The 19511-nt window shown below is 33.2% G+C and overlaps 2 protein-coding genes and 1 long non-coding RNA gene across 4 annotated transcripts in view; 2 read left to right on the forward strand and 1 right to left on the reverse strand.

Annotated features, from left to right (window-relative positions):
- Positions 1-1486: 1486 nt before the first annotated feature.
- Positions 1487-3729, forward strand: LOC135847775 (KRAB-A domain-containing protein 2-like). Its single transcript, XM_065367475.1, has 2 exons — positions 1487-3196; positions 3291-3729. Exons 1-2 carry the CDS (start codon positions 1756-1758, stop codon positions 3593-3595), a joined length of 1746 nt encoding a protein of 581 aa, XP_065223547.1. The 5' UTR covers positions 1487-1755; the 3' UTR covers positions 3596-3729.
- Positions 3730-5520: 1791 nt separating this feature from the next.
- The window catches only part of LOC135847534 (uncharacterized), a 141507-nt gene continuing 127516 nt past the window's right edge, over positions 5521-19511 (forward strand). The window contains exon 1 of the long non-coding RNA XR_010559189.1: positions 5521-5539. This is a non-coding gene — a long non-coding RNA (uncharacterized LOC135847534). The remainder of the gene's footprint in view (positions 5540-19511) is intronic.
- On the reverse strand, positions 5531-10002 carry LOC135847532 (maltase A2-like). Of its 2 annotated transcripts, XM_065367094.1 has the most exons (10): positions 9852-10002; positions 9309-9592; positions 9053-9213; positions 8824-8961; positions 7025-7266; positions 6740-6935; positions 6444-6666; positions 6151-6346; positions 5923-6063; positions 5531-5845 (listed from the first exon to the last, which is right to left on the reverse strand). In XM_065367094.1, the coding sequence occupies exons 1-10, from the start codon at positions 9884-9886 to the stop codon at positions 5767-5769; spliced, it is 1695 nt and encodes a 564-aa protein (XP_065223166.1). In that variant the 5' UTR covers positions 9887-10002; the 3' UTR covers positions 5531-5766. The 2 variants fall into 2 exon arrangements, with proteins under 2 accessions (XP_065223166.1, XP_065223165.1); XM_065367093.1 differs by lacking the exon at positions 9852-10002 and having other exon boundaries at positions 9309-9750.

Here is a 19511-nt window from a genome sequence, read left to right on the forward strand (position 1 = left end):
TGATTGTGATAAAAAAACGAATTTTGTGAAAAATGTTCAGTTGTTGCCAGTTGACTTGGGTCTTATAGTAAATACCAGCTATATTTGGTTTACTCATCGCATGTGTCTGTCGTGTGCCTCATTGTTTACATTGCTTGTACATCGTGATGGAAAAATATGTATGTGGGGATGACTACATTCAAGTAAATAGGTACCGTATTCGTAAACTCTTTAAAAACATGGAAATGGGATTTGTACGTCATGTTTTCAGTGTTGATATACGATTCTCGTATAATCGAAATTGAAAAATTCAATCGGATACGTACAGCAACACTAAACAATAGGTGGATTGGAATATGTAGGTACATTAGAAACCTTAATTTTGAGTTGAGTATCATTTAGGTGAAATTTTATCCTCGAGGGTGTCCCGTCTCTGGAGAAAGGGAAATATGGATCCTCAAGCTTATTGAAAATTTCTGAACAGAAAAGTAATGAAAAGGGTATGCCTAGGTAAGATAGGCGAAATGGCCCTGTTCCCAGATTTGAAAAATTATGTTGGATTATTGTTGGGTACTGTAAAAAAAAAATTCGAGCGGAATTTCCGCCGCCCCACCCGCCCTCTTGGACAGTATAGCAAGAAAACGCATTTTTGCGAGAAAAATTCTGTATCCATGAGTAGTGGGGGGAAAACGCCGGTACCACGCGGAATATGTAGAAGAAGCCTGGGCCTTTCAACACGATTTTTTTCAAAAATTTTTGATCATAGTGGTGAGCCTATAAAATTGACCAAAGAAAACTTTGAACCGCCACAGCTCCGGAATGAAGGGTTCAACACAAAAACTGTTTTCGCCAAAATGTGTTTTTTACAAGTACTTCTTTCTACCAATCCATAAAATTGAAAAATTTTGTCTGCAAAAGGTTCATATTTGCAAAAAAAAAAAAGTTGTAGCAGTCTGCCGCTACGTATTGCTCTAGGAACAAGATCATGAACTGAAACTCACACCAAAGGTAGTAAAGACTTCAAGGAACTCAAATCACCAAAGTGCGGAAAAAGGGCCTCCGGCTGAGGAGGACCTTCTTCCATCAGGCCCTTCAATTATTGTAGATTTGACCCAATTTATACAAAATCTATGTGTTATAAACAGTAAACAGATTCTTAGACTAAATTTTGAAGAAAAATTTTGAAAATTGACTTGGAACGAATTTGATTTTTAAAAAAGTTGTGATATCACAAAGAAGCTTGAACAGCATAAAAAATTTAAGTGTTTCAATTTTTTCCATACGCCAATAAAATCCTGAAAAATTTCAAGTCAAATTTGTTCTCTTGTATATGTTAGGTACCAAGTCCGAAATTGTACAATTCAGGGATGGTACAGCCAGTTTTGTACCATCTCCGAATTGTACGGACCAAGTGTCAAGATCACTTTTTCATCGGGCTTGGTTTGTACCATGCCCGGATGGTCCGAACAAAGTGTTGGACTTGGTACAATTATCATTGTGCAAAGTCCGATATAAAGATTTATAAGATGTTAGATAGCAGTAATAATGAACACGCACTATAACGCATTGGTATGCGTGTTACTTGGTGCAAGTATACACTCGTGAGTTGTGTGTAGATAATAGTCAGGTCTAATTCATGAAAATACGTACATATGTTTTCATTCATTGCGAGTATACGTCTTCATTCATTGCGATAAGCTATCAGATAATTGTTATATTTCAACTCAACTGTATTGAATTTTAGTCAGTGATAGAACGTACGTGAATTCGGTCGTCATGGATTTTAAAGTAAAGTTTGAAACAGATTTGTCGAAGTTACCGATCGTGTCGAATTCCTCTATGATTAAAGACAATGAAACCTATTTACAAATCGTGAGTGAAGTGTTGGAGGCGAAAAATGCTCCTAAAAAAACTTCAAAAGATTATCGCCGTTTAAACAGGTACGATGTTATTTACGCGAATCATGAGCCAAAGCTCGTTGCAGCTCGTACTGATAGTGATTCAGTCGACTTGGTGATTAAGTATTTCGTACACAATGGGGAAGTTTTCGATATTTTGAAAGCACTTCACGAAGAGTGTGGTCATGGTGGCATTCATAAAATGGAAAAAGCTGTGCAGCTGAAGTATGCTAACATTGCTCGACCGATTATCAGTCTCTTTTTAAACCATTGCGAAACATGTCTTCGTAAAAGATCGCATCCAAATAAAGGAGTAGTAGTGCAACCTCTACTGTTCAAAGAAATTAATGCCCGAGCTCAAGTAGATTTGATAGACTTCCAATCGAGTAAGGATGGTGATTTTAAATTCGTATTAAATTATCAGGAACATTTGTCGAAGTTTGTCTGCCTACGAGCTTTAAAAACGAAAACTGCAGCAGAAGTCGCATACCATTTGATCGATATTTTTTGTACGTTTGGAGCACCGTCAGTTCTGCAGTCCGATAATGGTAGAGAATTCGTGAATTCGATTATAAATGAATTAAAATTGATGTGGCCAGCGTTGAAAATCGTACATGGCAAACCCCGACACAGCCAAAGTCAAGGCAGCGTAGAAAGAGCAAATCGAGATGTCGGTAATATGATACGAGCATGGATGTCTGACAATAAGACAACAAAATGGCACGATGGACTCCGTTTTGTTCAATTTCAAAAAAACAACAGTCACCACAGGGGCATAAACCAGTCACCGTTCGAAGTTATGTTTGGCAGAAAGGCTGCATTAGGAGTAGGCACTGCTCTGCCTATGGCGGTTGCTAACTCTTTACAAACGGAAGAAGAAATTGTAACAGCATTGACAACCTCTCCTTCTAATCCCATTGCCACCTCTTCGTGCCATGTTCAACACGCCTGTGATGAGATAAACATCCCGTCCGTTTCGAATGAAATCGCCACCTCTTCATGCCATGTTCAACGCGCATGTGATGAGATGAACATCCCGTCCGTTTCGAATGAAATCGCCACCTCTTCATGCAATCATGAATTGGTTGATGAAAATGAAAATACCGTATCAGATTCGGAAGAAAGTAATGAAATGAGAAGAAAATTACGCAGCTGTATTGACGGTAACCGAAAACGAGCAATTCAAGGTTTAGAAAAACAAGCCAAAAAAATGAAAGCTGGTAGCGAGGCAAAGTTTGGGGTAATTGAACGGGGTACAACAGTCACCGTTCCAGTTCCAGAGGTAGACCGAAGCAAATGCAACCCTAGGAACATTATAGGTATGAATTGTTATTAGTTGGTGCCTATTTTCATACAAGTGCTTACCTACATACATACTAAGCAATTACCTACTGCAATGCTTCTGTTTCATAGGTGTGGTCCTCGAGGTTGTTGATGGGCAATTCTACCGGATTGGCACGAAAGATGGTACACTCCCTCAGTTGTTTTCCAGAGGGCAAATTGCACCTAGCACAAAAGAGTTCTTGGCCATTGAAAACGTCCCCCCAGAAAGTATCACAATAAGAGAAGCGAACGGAAAATCAAGTATTTCTGGGGGACAAGGATTCCAGAAATGTTCCTGCACCACGAAATGTACTTCTAATAAGTGCGCTTGTCGCAAAAAAGGTGTATTATGTAACTCCAGGTGCCACAGTTCCTTGAGCTGTTGTAATAAGTAGGTGACGACTGACGAGGAGATAGTTTATAAGTACACTAAATAAAATCTAATGTTTTTAATTTTACCCATAACACGACGTAATAGTCCTAGTAGATTAACATAAGTTGAATTTTTAAAATAAATGTATGCATGTGATTTGAATTCCATTCATTATAAATCTTTACACGTTATATCGAACTTTGCACAACGATAATTGTACCAAGTCCAACACTTTGTTCGGACCATCCGGGCATGGTACAAACCAAGCCCGATGAAAAAGTGATCTTGACACTTGGTCCGTACAATTCGGAGATGGTACAAAACTGGATGTACCGACCCCGAATTGTACAATTTCGGACTTGGTACCTAACATATACACTCAGTTTCAATGTATTTATGTACATCTCCACCAGTGCATCACATCCTACTCACTACAAATCAACTGTAGACCCTGCGTTCGTCCTCGCGCCTTGATTTCTAAGCCATGCGCCCTCTGCTGGAAGTTTTTGAAAACTCATAGTTGACTTGTATAGTAAAATTAACCCATTCATTTGTTGACCAGTCTGGATACTAATACCTATAAATATATAAAGATTTATACAAGGGCATGATAAGATCTGAATGGTACATTAGGCTATACAGTTATAGGTATACTACCTACTTATGCAGCAAGAATGGCGGAAATTAGTCCTGAAACCAACATCAACACCCTCTGAACTAAATTACATCATTACTTGACCATTCTGAACTTTCCAGCGCGATTCTCGATTTCTCCAAACTTTTGAAATTCCTATAAAAGGCATGGAAATTGATTTGAGGAGCTAAAAATCGAGTTGTGGCTTATCCTCGATATGTTTAAAGGATTTATCCACACTCGAGTCCATTTCCTAGCGAACACCTCGAGGCAGACTTTTTTTGACCGGAATCCCTAAGGTAAAAAATCAATATTTTTCTGTTCGTGGGGAAATTTTGGAAATTTGCAGGAATGGCCGTGTCATGTCTAAAATCCTCCTTTCCTTATACCCCATCGGAATTTCGCAATTTCGAGTGGTGCTCTACCTTCAGCAAAAAGATTTTTGAGTTACCTTGAATTTTAAAATTTCTCCAGAAGGCGTGAAAACTGATTTATCCACTTTTAGAATATTTGGTCAGACTTATGAAAACTTGAAAAAATTACGATCAATATTCTCAACATTAAGGAGTTTTAAAAGAATGGCGAATTGATGAAAAACGTTTCCTATAAATTGAAAATGTTTCAATTCCTAATGTTTATATGTACCTCGCTTCACTATTTAAAGTAATTTTTGATATATTTATTTGCATTTTTTTAAGTTCAATTCAAAAAATTAAGATGGAAAAAATATCATCAACTCCTTCCTTCCTCTTCTATCAAAAAAACAATAATGTAGACCCCCCTCCCCCCTCTTCCAAAAGTCATGAAATGTTTACAGAATGCCTTGTCAGTGAAAAATTAAAATGGTCAAGGTATTTTTGATCCCTTTCCCTTCGTTCCCCCGAAAAAATCTTGAAATCTCCAAACACATTGAAAAGGCGAACAATTGACGTGTGAAATATCAAACTTTCCTCCCTCCCTTCCTTCCCCTTCCCTCCCCCACAAAAAAGTCGTAAACTGTTTGAAAAATGCCCTCCCAAAAGTCCATGCTGAAGTCCTGTTTTTTCATTTTGGAATTTTGTGGAGTCATCTTCCAAATACATATTATCTAATCATTGATCAGTTTTTCGTACTTTTCGATTTCGACAACTTTTTTTTGTTTGAGTATTTTTGAAATATTTCGCTCAATATTCGCGCGATGTTTTGCCAATTTTCATTCAACTTTAACTATTTTTATGACATTATCAGTTACAATAATATTAATAATGTGGGTATTTCATTTCTTTGTTCCATATGGTTAATACCTTTATCGAAATATCAACAATTAAATACAAAGAAGACCGGTAAAATGCGGTAAGTTATTTTATTTCTTATACAATAGTAATTTGTGTGGAGAATCATGAAATTAATTTAAAAAAAAAAAAAAAAAAAATGGAAGACATAAGTATGTTTCTTAAATGACGAACCATTTACTCAATGCTTAACGGAAATAAAAACCATCAGATCTGCTTGTGGTGGCTCGATTCGATTCCTTTCCTTGAAAATGAAAGTTTATAAAATTGATTCTCCTTATTTAATGATCAGTAAGTGAGTACCATAGCTGAATGTGGTCTAAGTACAGGCAAATTTGGATAATTTGGTGTACTGCTTAATTTTTCCCTGAAAAAATGCACGTGACGTTAGAATGAAAATAATTCCCAGATTGATGCAATCGTTATTAAATTATAGATTCTTACCCTTTAGTGAACCCAGAATTGGGACTTGCAACTGCTATTGTCAACGTTGATGGAATATCTTGGATGTTGGCGTGTAAGTCCACTATACTGCTCTCCATACCCAAATTTAACACAGTTATGTATTTAGATTTGTTGTAAGTTCTGTAATGAAAGATGTATATGTTATTTTTTAAAATCAATTTCCAAGATTTTAAAAGCCTCGTGTGATGTAATCAAATTGATGCTTACCTGCTAAATGCCATGATCCATTTGGAAATTGTTTGTAATTTTAAATCTCCGTATTTGAAAATATCTGTTTTTCGAATCGTGGTCAAATCTTTGAAATAGTTCAAGGTACTGCTTGGTTGATTTTTCTGAGCTTCGACGTTCAAATTCCAGTACCCAGGATGTAGTGGTATCCAAGGTTCTGCAGCTGATGTAAAACCTAAAAGTATGATATTGGAATTATGAATTTGTATTTCGATTCATTAAAAAATTAAATAGGGTTGAAAAAAGGTCGATATAAATGTGACCAATTGTACCTGCATTCAATGTATTTTCCCATTGCATCGGGTTACGGAAATGATCTCTTTCGACCCATAAATCTTTGGCTCGCTGAGGTGCAAAATCAAACATCTCTTGGCCTAATTCTTCTCCGAAATAAATTTGACTCGTACCAGGTAACATGGTGACCAACGCTAATAAAATATAATTGTACTCTTTGTTAAATCTTTGGAAAATTCTTCCTTGATCGTGGTTTCCTAACTGCAGAAAAAATTATTATGAAAATTATCAACGAATAAAATAGGTTTCAAAAATGAAATTCGGAGTGACTTACAGCCCAGCTGAATGCAGCTCCTTGGGGCATATTTTTCAACCATACGTTCAAGTAGTCGACCATCTCGTGAGCATCGTAATACTTCTTGAGGGTCGTGATTCGAAAATTGAAAGGGAAATGAGCTGCAGGCATTTTCGCTGTTCCGTAATAACTCATTATTACTTTGATAGTTCCATATGCTTCGGCCATCATTACGCTATATAATTCAAGTGTACAAGTACATATTAGTGAGTTTGAGTATTTTACATCACGTTTTGGGATGATTCAAGTTCAATAGTGTTATACCTTTGAGTTTCTTTCTTATTTTTTCGGTCGTATTGGCGTAGAAATAAATGCAGGTCGTTCAAAAATCCGATGTTATCTGGGTGATTGAGTCGATAACTGAATCCATCTTCGGTGCCGGCTGCCCATCTGGCTAGAGCATCTATATGTACGTCGTCGCGTAGTAAAGAGTCTTCCATGAAGAAGGGAGTTGCATCTACTCGAAAAGCTGATACTCCTTTGTCCAGCCAGAATTTCATTAGTGCCTAAAAATAAGAAAAATTATGCATAAATTGATACAAATTGTTATTTTGGTGAAATTTTCAAAATAAATATGCAAGTTTGACCCTTTGAGATCCAAGAAAGAATCTGACGTATAAAAATTGAAAAAATTCACTAAAAATTTTATTTTGGAATTTGAGGAAATGCTAAAAATGGCCTTTTTTTTGATTCCGATTTCGAAAATTAATTTTCGATGTAGGGATACGAAAATTTTCCGAAAAGTTTCTCCACGTAAATCCAACATGAAAATCATAAAATTTTGAATAATATATTACGTATTACGTCAAAAATTTCCGAAGCCAAAATCCAAAATTATAAAAAATGATTTTCTGCACAAGTTCGGACAATTACAAATGTGGAAGTGACGTAATTTTCAAATCAAAAAAATTTTGGTTAAAAATAAAGAGATTAAAGGTAGGAATTTTCCTTTAAAAAAAATATGTTGGAAATTGAGTTTCAAATCGTTTTGTGTAAAAGTGAGATTCTATAAATTTTGAATAATTTTCACAGTCCAAAGAATCTGTATGAAAGCTCATTCACAGGGGTCAAATTTCGTTTTGGAATTTTGTTTTGAAGTAAAATGCTATACCTAAATCTCCAAAAATTGTTGATGTCCAAAAAGCTCGTACACAACAAATTCAAACTTTTTGAGATGTGAAAAATTTACCAGATAGAGTCAAATTCCATTCTGAAAATTTAATGGAAATAGACTAAAAAATTCTCAAACCCGTATACATTTAGACCAAATTTGGTGTATTAGATTCGCATTGCCAAAATAGTATTCTATAAATTTTGAAAATTTTTCACGAAAAGCTTCCAAACAGAAGTTCGAACATTCTATTTTGTAAAAATGTTCTCAGTGGATGAAACTTTCATTTTATTGGGATTTTGGGTCGAAGTAAGATTATACTCTATATAGGTCTCACATCAATGCCAATTTCGGGAAAATTTTCACATCGTAAAAAGTTTGAACTTCTGTGTTGAAGCGTTTTGTGAAAATGCTTCAAAATTTATAGAATCCTTTTTTGAGAATCGACCATGAAACTCAATTCCCAAAATGATTTTGTTTCACAAAGAAATCAAAAATCCCCACTCTTAATCTTGTTATTTTTGAGCAAAAATTATTTTGATTTGAAAATTATGTCACTTCTACATTTGTAATTGTCACAACTTGTGGAGAAAATCATTTTTATTTTTCCTCAAAATTTTGGATTTTGGTTTCAAAAATTTTTGGCATAGGTAAGTACTTAATATACTTATTATTCAAAATTTTATGATTTTTATGTTGGTATTACGTAGAGAAACTTTTCGGTAAATTTTCGTATCCCTACATCGAAAATTAATTTTTGAAATCGTGATTTAAAAAAAATTCATTTTTGAGTATGTCCTCAAATTCCAAAAATGAAATTTTTAGTAAACCTCAATTTAAAAACAAAATCTGCTTAAACCAAGTAATACCCCTTCTCATACAATGAAATTTTTCAAATTTCATCCGTCAGATCCCTTTTGGGTGTGAAAGGATTAAGGCCCTCGGTACTCACTTTAACTTCTTTTTTGACATTTTCATTACGCAAGTCGAAATCAGGCTGTTTGATTCCAAATTGATGAAAATAATATTGTTTCCTTTGCTCATTCCAAGTCCAGCACGAACTAGGCCTGGTGAAATTGAATATGCTGACCTACGAAACGGCGAAAGAAATGTGTTAAGAAATTTTGAACAATTTTTCCTGTTTGTGATCAGTGATTGTGTGTAATTTAAGGGATACTGACCCAGTTATTCGGTGGTATAGGTTCGCCATTTTGATTATATCCTTTTGGATCGACCCAAATATAGTAATCAGTGTAAGGATCGATTTTCTTGATAGATTTTTGAAACCATTCGTGCTCATCGCTGCTGTGATTAATCACCAAATCCATGATAAAATTGAGACCTGCAAATTGAGTATAATTAGCTTTACGTGAATTTGAATCATTTCCAAAGAAACAATGATTTGAATTAAGCTTTTTAAAGTTTGTATTTTGATACCTCGACGTTTCATTTCTCTCAGAAGCTCGTCGAAATCCTCCATTGTACCATAAGTGGAATCTATTCCGTAAAAATCAGTGATGTCGTAGCCTCCATCAGCTCCCGAAGAAGGGAAATATGGCGTTATCCATACGGTATCTACTCCGATATCGACGAAGTAGTCCAATTTCGAAGTCACTCCTTTGATATCTCCGATTCCATCTCCGTTGCTATCCTTGAACGATTTCAGAAACACCTCGTACATGGTGGCGTGTTTCCACCAATTTCTATCCACTGCAGCTTTGCTACCGAATATTAACAACGAAAATGTACAAATTTGAGTGATTAGCTTCATTTTTGTTTTTGGTTTTTTTTTTCTCTTGCCAAAGTATTCGACTTGTCGATAGTCTAACTTAGATGTGAATGATTTTCATTCTCGAAATGATGTATCTTTTATTTGAAAATTTTCATTTTCAACTACTTATATCTGATAAAACGATGTTGACGAAAGTAGATGTTGACATTGTGAAAAATTAAAATTATATCATTGTCAATAATACGTACGAGTATTTATTCATCTTGATGTATTCTTTTCCCATTCGAGTGATCGAAAATTTCTTACTGGAGTGGATATCCACTTACTTTTTTGTTGAGTCGCGTTGATAAATTTATCTACGAGTAGGCAGGTATTCAATTGTTGCTAGTTCCACTGGCATCGCTAGCGTTGTGCCACTGTGTACCGGGCACAGTTATTCATTCTCCGAAAAAAAAAAAAAAAAAGATTACCGATGAGTGAATAATTATAATTTGAAAAGTTGAAAATAAATCAAACTTCAACTGTTAACTACACTCAAAAATGAATCATATAGCACACGTCAGGATTTCACTTTCTAAAAATCTATTATTCAAACCCAAAAAAATGTTCAAATACACAAAGTAATAAACTCCTCACATAGATTTAAAAACAGAAATTTCTAAGAAAAAAATCACTCAAATTGTGAAATAGAGCCAAAAAATTCGATTTTCTTTCGCTTATCATAATAGGAATTTTCAACAGCTTTTGCCCTCGCTACGCTCGGACTTCTTTTGTTCGTTTATTCTATTTAAAAAAAAAAAAAAATCAAAATTAAAATTAGCAAGGCTGTTTTTTTGTGATCGTTCGTTTGGAAGAACCGCCGAATCGATTTTGCTCGACGATATCTCAAAAAAAGCTTTTGACCCGTAGATGTGCAGGTTTTTATCAAAAGTTCAAAAAGTTCTAAAGGAAGCTTTAAAAAGCTTCAAAAAGCTCCTAAAGTTTGATACAGTATAAACAACTGTGACGATGTATACGCGAATGTACGTATGGTCTACCTAGAAAGAGCTTGCCAAAAAATACTTTTTGACCATATTTGTTGAGTTTTAAAAAAAGCTTAAAGCTCGAAAAAGTTGAAAAAGCTTCGTACATGACATAAACAATTAGAATTCATCAATACCCAATAAACATTTTAAATTACATAAGGTCTACCTACAGAGTGCTTGCCAAAAAATACTTTTTGGCCATATTTGTAAAGTTTTGAAAAAAGCTTAAAGCTCAAAAAAGCTCAAATGTCAAATTTTCCTCATATTATCGTGTAATATGTCGATTGATATGTTTTCAAGGTCATAGAGTTCGAATCTGGAGTAATTTTTTTGGTGGGGTTGTGGTATCAAAAGTTCGAAACGTTCTGAAGAAAGCTCTAAAAAACTTCAAAAAGTTCATGGCACTATAAATGACTGTGTCGATGTATACACGCGAGTACGTATAGTCTACCTAGAAAGAGCTTGCCAAAAAATGTTTTTTGACCATATGTATTTGTAAAATTTTTAAAAAAGTTCAAAAAACGTTATACATGACATAAACAATTAGAATTCCTCAGTACCCAATAACTATTTTAATGTATGTATGGTCCACCTAGAAAGTGCTTGCCAAAAATACTTTTTGACCATATTCGTGAAGTTTCGAAAAAAGCTTAAAGTTCAAAAAAGCTCAAATGTCAAATGTTCCTTATATTATCGTGTAATATGTCGATTGATATGTTTTCGAGGTCATAGAGTTCGAATCTGGAGTCATTTTTTTGGTGGGGTTGTGTGGTGAGTCGTGGAGGAGCTTAAAGCTTGAAAAAGTTCAAAAAGCATCATACTTCATATAAACAATTAAAATTCTCCAGCGCCCAATGAATATTTTAAATACGTATAGTCTCCCTAAAAAGAGCTCCCCAAAAAATACTTTTTGACCATATTCGTGAAATTTTGAAGGAAGCTTAAAGCTGAAAAAAGTTCAAAAAGCTTCAGATATGATGTAAAAATTAGAATACTCCAGTGCCCAATGAATATTTTAAAGTATGTATACTGTATAGTGTACCTACATATATCGAGCTTGCCAAAAAATACTTTTTGACCATATTCGTGAAATTTTGAAGAAAGCTTAAAGCTGAAAACAATTTTAGAAAGCTTCAGATATGACATAAAAAAATAGTATTCTCCAGTACCGAACCAATATTTAGAGTACTCATAGTCTACTTAGACAAAGCTTGCTATAAAATACATTTTGACACATTCGCAGTTTTGAAGAAAGCTTAAATGAAATCCTTAAAGCTTAAAAAAGATGAAAAAGCTTCATACAATCAGTATTCTCTACTACTCAATAAAATTTTAATTTAAAAATACCTTTCAAACTTTAGTTGTGATGGTTTTTATCAAAAGTTGAAAAGTTTCTGAAGGGAGCTTTTAAAAGTTTTTAAAAAGCTCAAAACAGAAAAACAACTGTGTCGATGTACACATTCATGAAAAAGTGCTATTTTTAGCACATTGGGTATCAAAATTAATCCTCGAACCATGGTTTCATTTTTTGGAGTTCTGGAGTGGAGCATCTCACTTTTTCATCAACTTATGCAAGTTTCGGACTATTTGGGAAAATCTCTACTGTTGTATGTAAGAGTTTAGATTTTTCAACTGAGGGGTTGAATTTTTTTTTCTGAGTCCTTGAGAAAATTAGAATCCATTTTGAGGAAATTCCTAATTGCATTTTTGCATGACTCAGAAATTTTGAAATATTTCTAAAATTTTGTCAATTAGTATTTGTTAAAAAAATTTTTTCTTTAGTCCAAAAGGCTCATGAATCTGAGGGGTTCAATTTTTTTGTGAGTTCTTGACAAAATTAGAATCATGTTTTAAGGAAATTCCTAATTGCATTTTTGACTCAGAAATCTTGGAATATTTTTAAAATTGTGTCAAGTAAGTATTTTATTGAAAATTTGTTTTCAAAAGTCTAAAAAAGTCGTAAAATTTTGTGTTTTTTTCTCTATTCTTCAAGTCGTCAGTGTAAATCAAATAAATTGTTCAGGCATTAATACTGCAAAACCTAATCTAATTCCATCATTTTGAAAAAAAAAATCACTTATAGTCTATCTTACATTAGAGAGAAAATGGTTGTTGAATTATTGAAAACGTTTCAACAATCAGGTGCTTCATCAATATCAGATGAAAAATTGAGCATAGTCGAATAAAAACTTATGCAAATTTTATTGATAAAATGAAAATTAACATTGTGAAGAAATTGCTACATTTTTGATTTTGAAATTTTGAAATAATTTTAATTTTATGGAGAAATATTTTAAATTTTGTGCGGAGTTTTGAGGAAAATAAATAAGAGTTCAAAATCAATAATTGCGATATCGGCAATGGTTGAACCGAGAGAAACAACCTCTCGAAAGAAAGGCTCTGAAGTGTAGATGTGCAAGTTTTGGTTGAAAGTTCAAAAAGTTGCATTGTGAGCTCAAAAAAATCTCAATAATCGATTATGGCATATCGGATGGGTAAGGGTACATGTAAAGTACCTAGGTTGTACCTAGAGAAAAAAGCTTACGAAAGTTCTCCCTCAAAGTTAAATGAAAGTTTGAAATTTTCAGTAATGTGGTATTATAGATCTAATCCGATGTGTTAGTTTCATTTCAACTGCACAACTTCTGCTAAAAAAAAGTGATAAGTAGGTAGCCTAATTCGCAATTTTGCCTAAAACTTGAAATTTTTGTCAACTTTTTGATAAATGAAGCCGTGACTTTTCAGGCAATTGTTATAGTAAGAAAGATGATACCTTTTTCTCAATTTTTGTAGAAAAGTAGGACATTATTTTGATTATTGATAAAGTGATGACAGAGTGATGATTTTTAGGATATTTTAGAAAACAATTTGATATGGGAAGGATTGCCCTACACACTCTGCTAGTGATTCGTATCATTCTTTCTTAGACGATGTCTTGAAATATGTACACTAGCAATGTGTACCTTATGTACACTAGCGATGTGTACCTTAAGTACACATATTTCACTCCCATATACTGGAAGTTTTGGTAATGTGTGAACTGCTATATGAGCTAGATGATCGTACACACACATGCACGATCATTGAGTGTATTTGGTATAAAACAATGTAAAACATAGGGGAATATTATATCGAATGTGACAGCTCGCGCTTCGCACCTAAAGGGGGTGGTCTCAGTACCTCTGTACACCCTGTCTACAACCCTTAGTATAAATACGAATACGCGAGTGCAGCAAATCGCTAATGTTGTTACGATTTTGCAATAGTTGGTTCTTAGTCACTACCCAGGTGGTATGGCGAGCTTGCTCGTTATACCTAAATGTATGATCGCATGAGCTCCTGCTCATTTCATCCCTTTTTTGTCTGTGCCACTCTTGGCGTGGAGATTTAACCATGACAAGAGCTAATTAAATTATCTCTTATTGGTTTTTAATATGGGTTATTCTCTCAATTCCGGCCACTTCGAGGGTAATCCGCTAAATTACTCGTGAATTTCTTTATAAACAAAACTAGATAAATAATCTTCATCTGAATTTCTCTGCTAAACAAAACTTAAAATCATTTTCAATTAAATAACTCTAAATTCCGATTCTGTCGTCGTCTCTAGTATTAGTGAGGCAAAGGAGAGACAGTAATATTGCATTGTTATGTAAGTAATTTACAATTTATTCCCTGGGCAGCGTTTGCCCATCCAGATTAATGTCGCTTTTAACGTAATTATATTTTTAATAAGTGTAAAATGTAACTTTATCACATTTTTACGAAGTGTAAATATTTTTGTTCATCCCTCAAGAAACTCGCGTCGCGTGTTTAATAACTTGTTGAAATTTCCATCTATTGTATGTAGGTACTTGCAAGCATATACTTGTACGTAAAACATAGATTATAACACTGTACATAAATATCTCTAGACTTGAACTATTTTCTAATAAAAACATCATTGAAAGGTGTAGAGCTGTGTTTTTATTTAAAATGGTATCAAGAAATATCGTTATAGCACTTATAGCAGGTTTAAATGATTGAACTCTCCCACATTGAGCTATTCTGGGAATCAAGGCAAATATTCCCCACTAAAGGAATATTTCTTCGCCGCGTTCACGTAGAGTTTATTAAAATCAAACCTACCAACCAAATCATTCTCATCTAGTTTATAACAAATTTACACTTTTGGATAATTTTTGATGAAAAAGTAAGAATTATTGGAATTTTTGCTGTGAAACAATTTTTTTTCTGTCAATTCTTAAAACAGCCATAACCTTTCACAATTTCCGGCAAAAAGCAACAATAACAATGTTAGCAAAAAGCAAGACTTTTTGGGAGTTATAGGCAAAAAAAGATACTTTCAAAATTTTCAAAATGAATATTAATTCATGTCTAGAAGAGGAGCGCAGTATGCGCGATAAGCGGGTTATCTAGTAACCTAATTATCCACATGTGTTTAGTACATATCGATTGGCAAAATTGAGTTCTCACATTACATTCCACATTAGAAAAAAACTTTTTTATTCGGTAAAGTTGGTATTTTTTTTTATAATAATTATTCAGCAAATTGGTTGATCATTCCTCCTTCCCCGCACACACGCATTTCCTAGCTTCGTCCCTGATGGCTGATAAGGTGCTTGTTATTTCTTAAAAAATCGGCGTATTCCAGTCTGAAAGATATTATTGAGAGGTAAAAAAAATGGTGTGGGAGCAGGAATAAAATTCAGTTTCAACAAATTCGTTAACTTCGATTAGTTTTGGGTCAGAATTTTCAGAAATCCTTTTTTTTTTGTGGAAATCCGTGTCCATGCAAGTCTTGCAAAAGTCCTGCTTTTTGCCGATGAATCCTGCAAGTCCTGCAGTCGTCCTGCTTTTCATTACTTGTCATCAAAAAGTCCTGATTTTTTTCAATCGGACTTCAAATTTTTAATTAATTTCTCCTTTTACTGGAATGTTGAGGAAATTTTGTTGAAAAGGGCTCATTTTCCGACTTTTTCAGAACTTGAATAACTTACCTACACATTTTTAAGAGCTTTTGCTCTCACTTCGCTCGAGTTGTTATTATAGCTCTTCTTTTTCCACCCGAAAAACTTATTGCTCAAATTCAAGAAATGTTCAAACTTTGAATCAGAAAAATAAACTCCTCCCTGAATAAAGTTTTTTTTTTTTGTTTACTTTTCAAAACGTTAATTTTTGGAAGCCTTTGACCTCCCTTAGGGATTGTTTGCTCTTCTTTTTAATGTAAGTATTTCTTTTTTCAAATCATAAAATTTTGAAAAAAAATAAACTTTTTGTAAGTCACTCGTCACACAGAAAAATAATCGTTTTTTATGCCTCTCGAAATACTGATTTTCGAGAGCTTTCGCCTGGGCCAGTTTTTTTCCCTTTTTGCATAATTAAAAAAATGACAGATTTGAAAGAGAAATGAAAATTTTGTTCATGAATATTAGGCAAAACTATACCTATCAAATTACGTAATTGTTATTTTATCTCTTACTTACTTATTTTACTTTAAAACGTCGTTTTATTTCAAAAAATTAATATTTTAAAATTTCCCATTGAATTCTTTTTAACATTTGTCCCCCCCTTTCCCTCTTGAAAAATCTCAAGCGTTTAAGAAATATACTGCTGAAAGTCCTACTCAAGTCTTACTTTTTTTAAAAACAGTCTACTTTTCTTCGTTTTTTCCCGCAATTTTTTAAATAACGACTAAAAATTCCCGTTTTATTACTGTTTTTTTTTCTAGGAAAAATCGTCTTCTGTGATGACTTTCCAAATTCTAGTGGTTGACAGAAGATTGGGAGACACTTTTATGTCAAGTATATCTCGTTTCGTTTATGTGGAGAGTAAATCAAACGATGGAGAATGGTACTAACCGGCACGGCTACTTGAACGATTACACACATTTTTGAAAAAATTGTCAAAGTGTTATTTCGAAACCGTATTTCAGTGCAGCGATTCTTAAATTTAGTTTACATTCTATTTCGGTCATGTCGATTTGATTGCAGCTGGTTTCAAGCTGTTTCTGAGGCTCAAGCTCAAATTTTTTATCATCAGAATGTCTGTGAAATCAAATATTGTTGCAGGAAATCTAAATGGGCTAAAAACCTATTTTCAATATGAAAGTTTATCAAGTTTTGAAAAATGTATCTTCACAATTTATATTATTTTGAACTATAATTTTCATCCTAATTAAAATTTTTACCTATTCTCGATACCTACCTACTTATTTTTGAGCGTGAAACACTATTTTTAAAAATTACAATCGCATGTGTTTGAATCATGAAAATCTCTATGAATTTTCAAATAGATGTACGTAGATTTTGAATTACTTCCAGGTCTTTAGGAATTGGAAATTTGATTTGATCTTCCTTATAGAGAATGTTGTGATATGACTAACAAAATGAAATATATGTATAATTTTTTTGAACAAAACACGATTTCAAATTGATTTTCAAAAATTTTTATGCTAAAACTTGAATTTTATAACAAAATTGGTAGCTTTGATGGGTAACTTGTTAATTAGGTACAGGGTGCTCAGAAATATCGAGTACCCCAAAGAAAGTTTTTCATTTAAAAATATAGGTTGGCAACGTCAAATAGATGCATATAATTGATAGAATGTTATATCTCCAGTCCAACAACCAATCATGTGCTATCATTATTATCATTCTCTGTGACCAACCAAAGTATTTTAGTAGAAAACTTTTTTAGGGGTACTCAAGATTTCTGGGCACCCTGTACATTATATACCTACTAATTTAACTTGTTTGAAAGTTTCGAAGTTTACAGTAAACCTAAAATGGGTGTGTAAAAAATTAGCATTTTTAAAAATGCATTTTTTCAGCTTGTCAATGGGCTGAGAATGTAATTATTTTATCAAATTTTTTTAAAAATGCAAATATTCTATTTCATTTTTATTTTCATTTTTTTTAGGTTAGTTCAAATTGAGTTTCAAATCTAGTGCATACTTAATAGGTTAGAAACATATAATTTTTTCATCTATTTTTTTAAATTCAAATTTTATTTTTTATTAAAGCTTATAAGTAGTGGTAAATCAAGCCTATAGGTGGAGGTATAATTGAAGCCAATAAGTAGTGGCAAATCAAGCCTATATGTGGAGGCAAAATTAAAGTCAATACATAGGGACAAATGAAGCCAACAAGTAGTGGCATACCTAATTGAAGCCAATAAGTAGTGGCAATTCAAGCCTATATATGGAGGCCAAATTAAAGTAAATATATAGGGACAAATGAAGCCAACAAGTAGTGGCATAATTGAAGCCAATAAGTAGTGGCAAGTCAATACAATAGGTAGTAGCATAATTGAGGCCAATAAATAGTAGCAAATCAAGCCTATATATGAGAGGCGTTTCGCGATATGGGTCCTTGTGGTGATTCGATGTTTTTTTTTTATTGGCGATTCCGACTTACTTTTTCATGAGAAATCGAATGGTGCAATCAGATTTCGCCTATCTCATCAACTTCTCATTTTAAAAATTACTTGAACATGAATACTCAACAACTCACATTTTTGGGAAATCGAAAAACAAAGTTTTTTGTTTGTTTTTGATTTTAAAAAAAAGAAAAAAAAGGTGGATGGAAAAATTATTTTATTGTTGTTACCTACGTAAAATTTCATGGCGAATCCGAATTTCTCGGTATTTTTTTGCGGGGTAGTCTGTAACGTTGTGTAAATTCGGCTGTTCACCACAAGGTCCCTTTTCTAAATCACAGATATCAGGCAATGATGAACAAATTTCGTCAAAATTTCCCATCCAACCTATGCGCAAGACAACACTGCACCCGAAAATCAAAAAAAAAAAAAATCAAAAAAATCAAAGCAATTCGATGTTTCCTCTCTCCTGAAAAAATCGAAATATCACCACAAGGGCCCTTATCGCAAAACCCCTCTCATATGGAGGTGAAATTAAAGTTAATACATAGGGACAAATGAAGCCAACAAGTAGTGGCAAGCTAATAAATGGTATCATAATTAGAACCAATCAATGGCAAAATTAAAGTCAACACATAGTAACAAATGAAGCCAATAAGTAGTGGCAAGTGAATGAGGAAAAATTGAAGCCAATATGTAGTGGTAAAGAATGATATTACAATTTTTTATTTATAGCAAAATGGCTAAAAAAAAAATCCATTTTTTGCTATAAATTCCAAAAAGCCTCATTTTCTTTAAAAATTGTCCAAAAATCTTATTGTTTTCTGTTTTTTGCTAAAATTTAATTCTTGTACTGAAGAATGAAGATAAAATTATTGTTCCTAGTACTAGCTTCTTTGCTAATATATTTTACTGAATTTTTGTTTGTGTTTAGAATACAAAGGTTGTTTCTTTCTGTTTATAATTTTTGTTTTTTATATTGAAGGGCTAATGAAAGTCGCCTTAGTCATTTTTTTGTTCACACAACTTTAAACATTTTTTTTTTTCATATTTCATAAATTTTAAAGGGAAAAATGAGTATTGTAATGCATTCTTGGATAGTTGAAGATGTTTTTTTTAATACTTGACCATAAATTTTTTACATTACCATTGAAGTAGGACAACAACGTTTTCATTGATTTGTACAAAAATTGCTTCTGACTAGGGCGACTTTCACAATTAGCCCTTCAATTTTATTCAGTTTTCACAAATAATATATGTATTTACTTTTGTTTACATTTAGCATTAAATAATTATTCTTATTTTTGTTTTCACATCTTATTCAGTGTTTACAAGTACCTATATGATTATTTTTTGTAAACTATCAGTTAAAACTGTACAACTGTTCAACCCCTTCCTCCCTCTTCTATCAAAAAAACAATAATGTAGACCCCCTCCCCCCTCTTCCAAAAGTCATGAAGTGTTTACAGAATGCCTTGTCAGTGAAAAATTAAAATGGTCAAGGTA

This window comes from Planococcus citri, chromosome 5 (genome assembly GCF_950023065.1).
Source record: "Planococcus citri chromosome 5, ihPlaCitr1.1, whole genome shotgun sequence".
In the NCBI taxonomy this organism is placed as follows: domain Eukaryota; kingdom Metazoa; phylum Arthropoda; class Insecta; order Hemiptera; family Pseudococcidae; genus Planococcus; species Planococcus citri.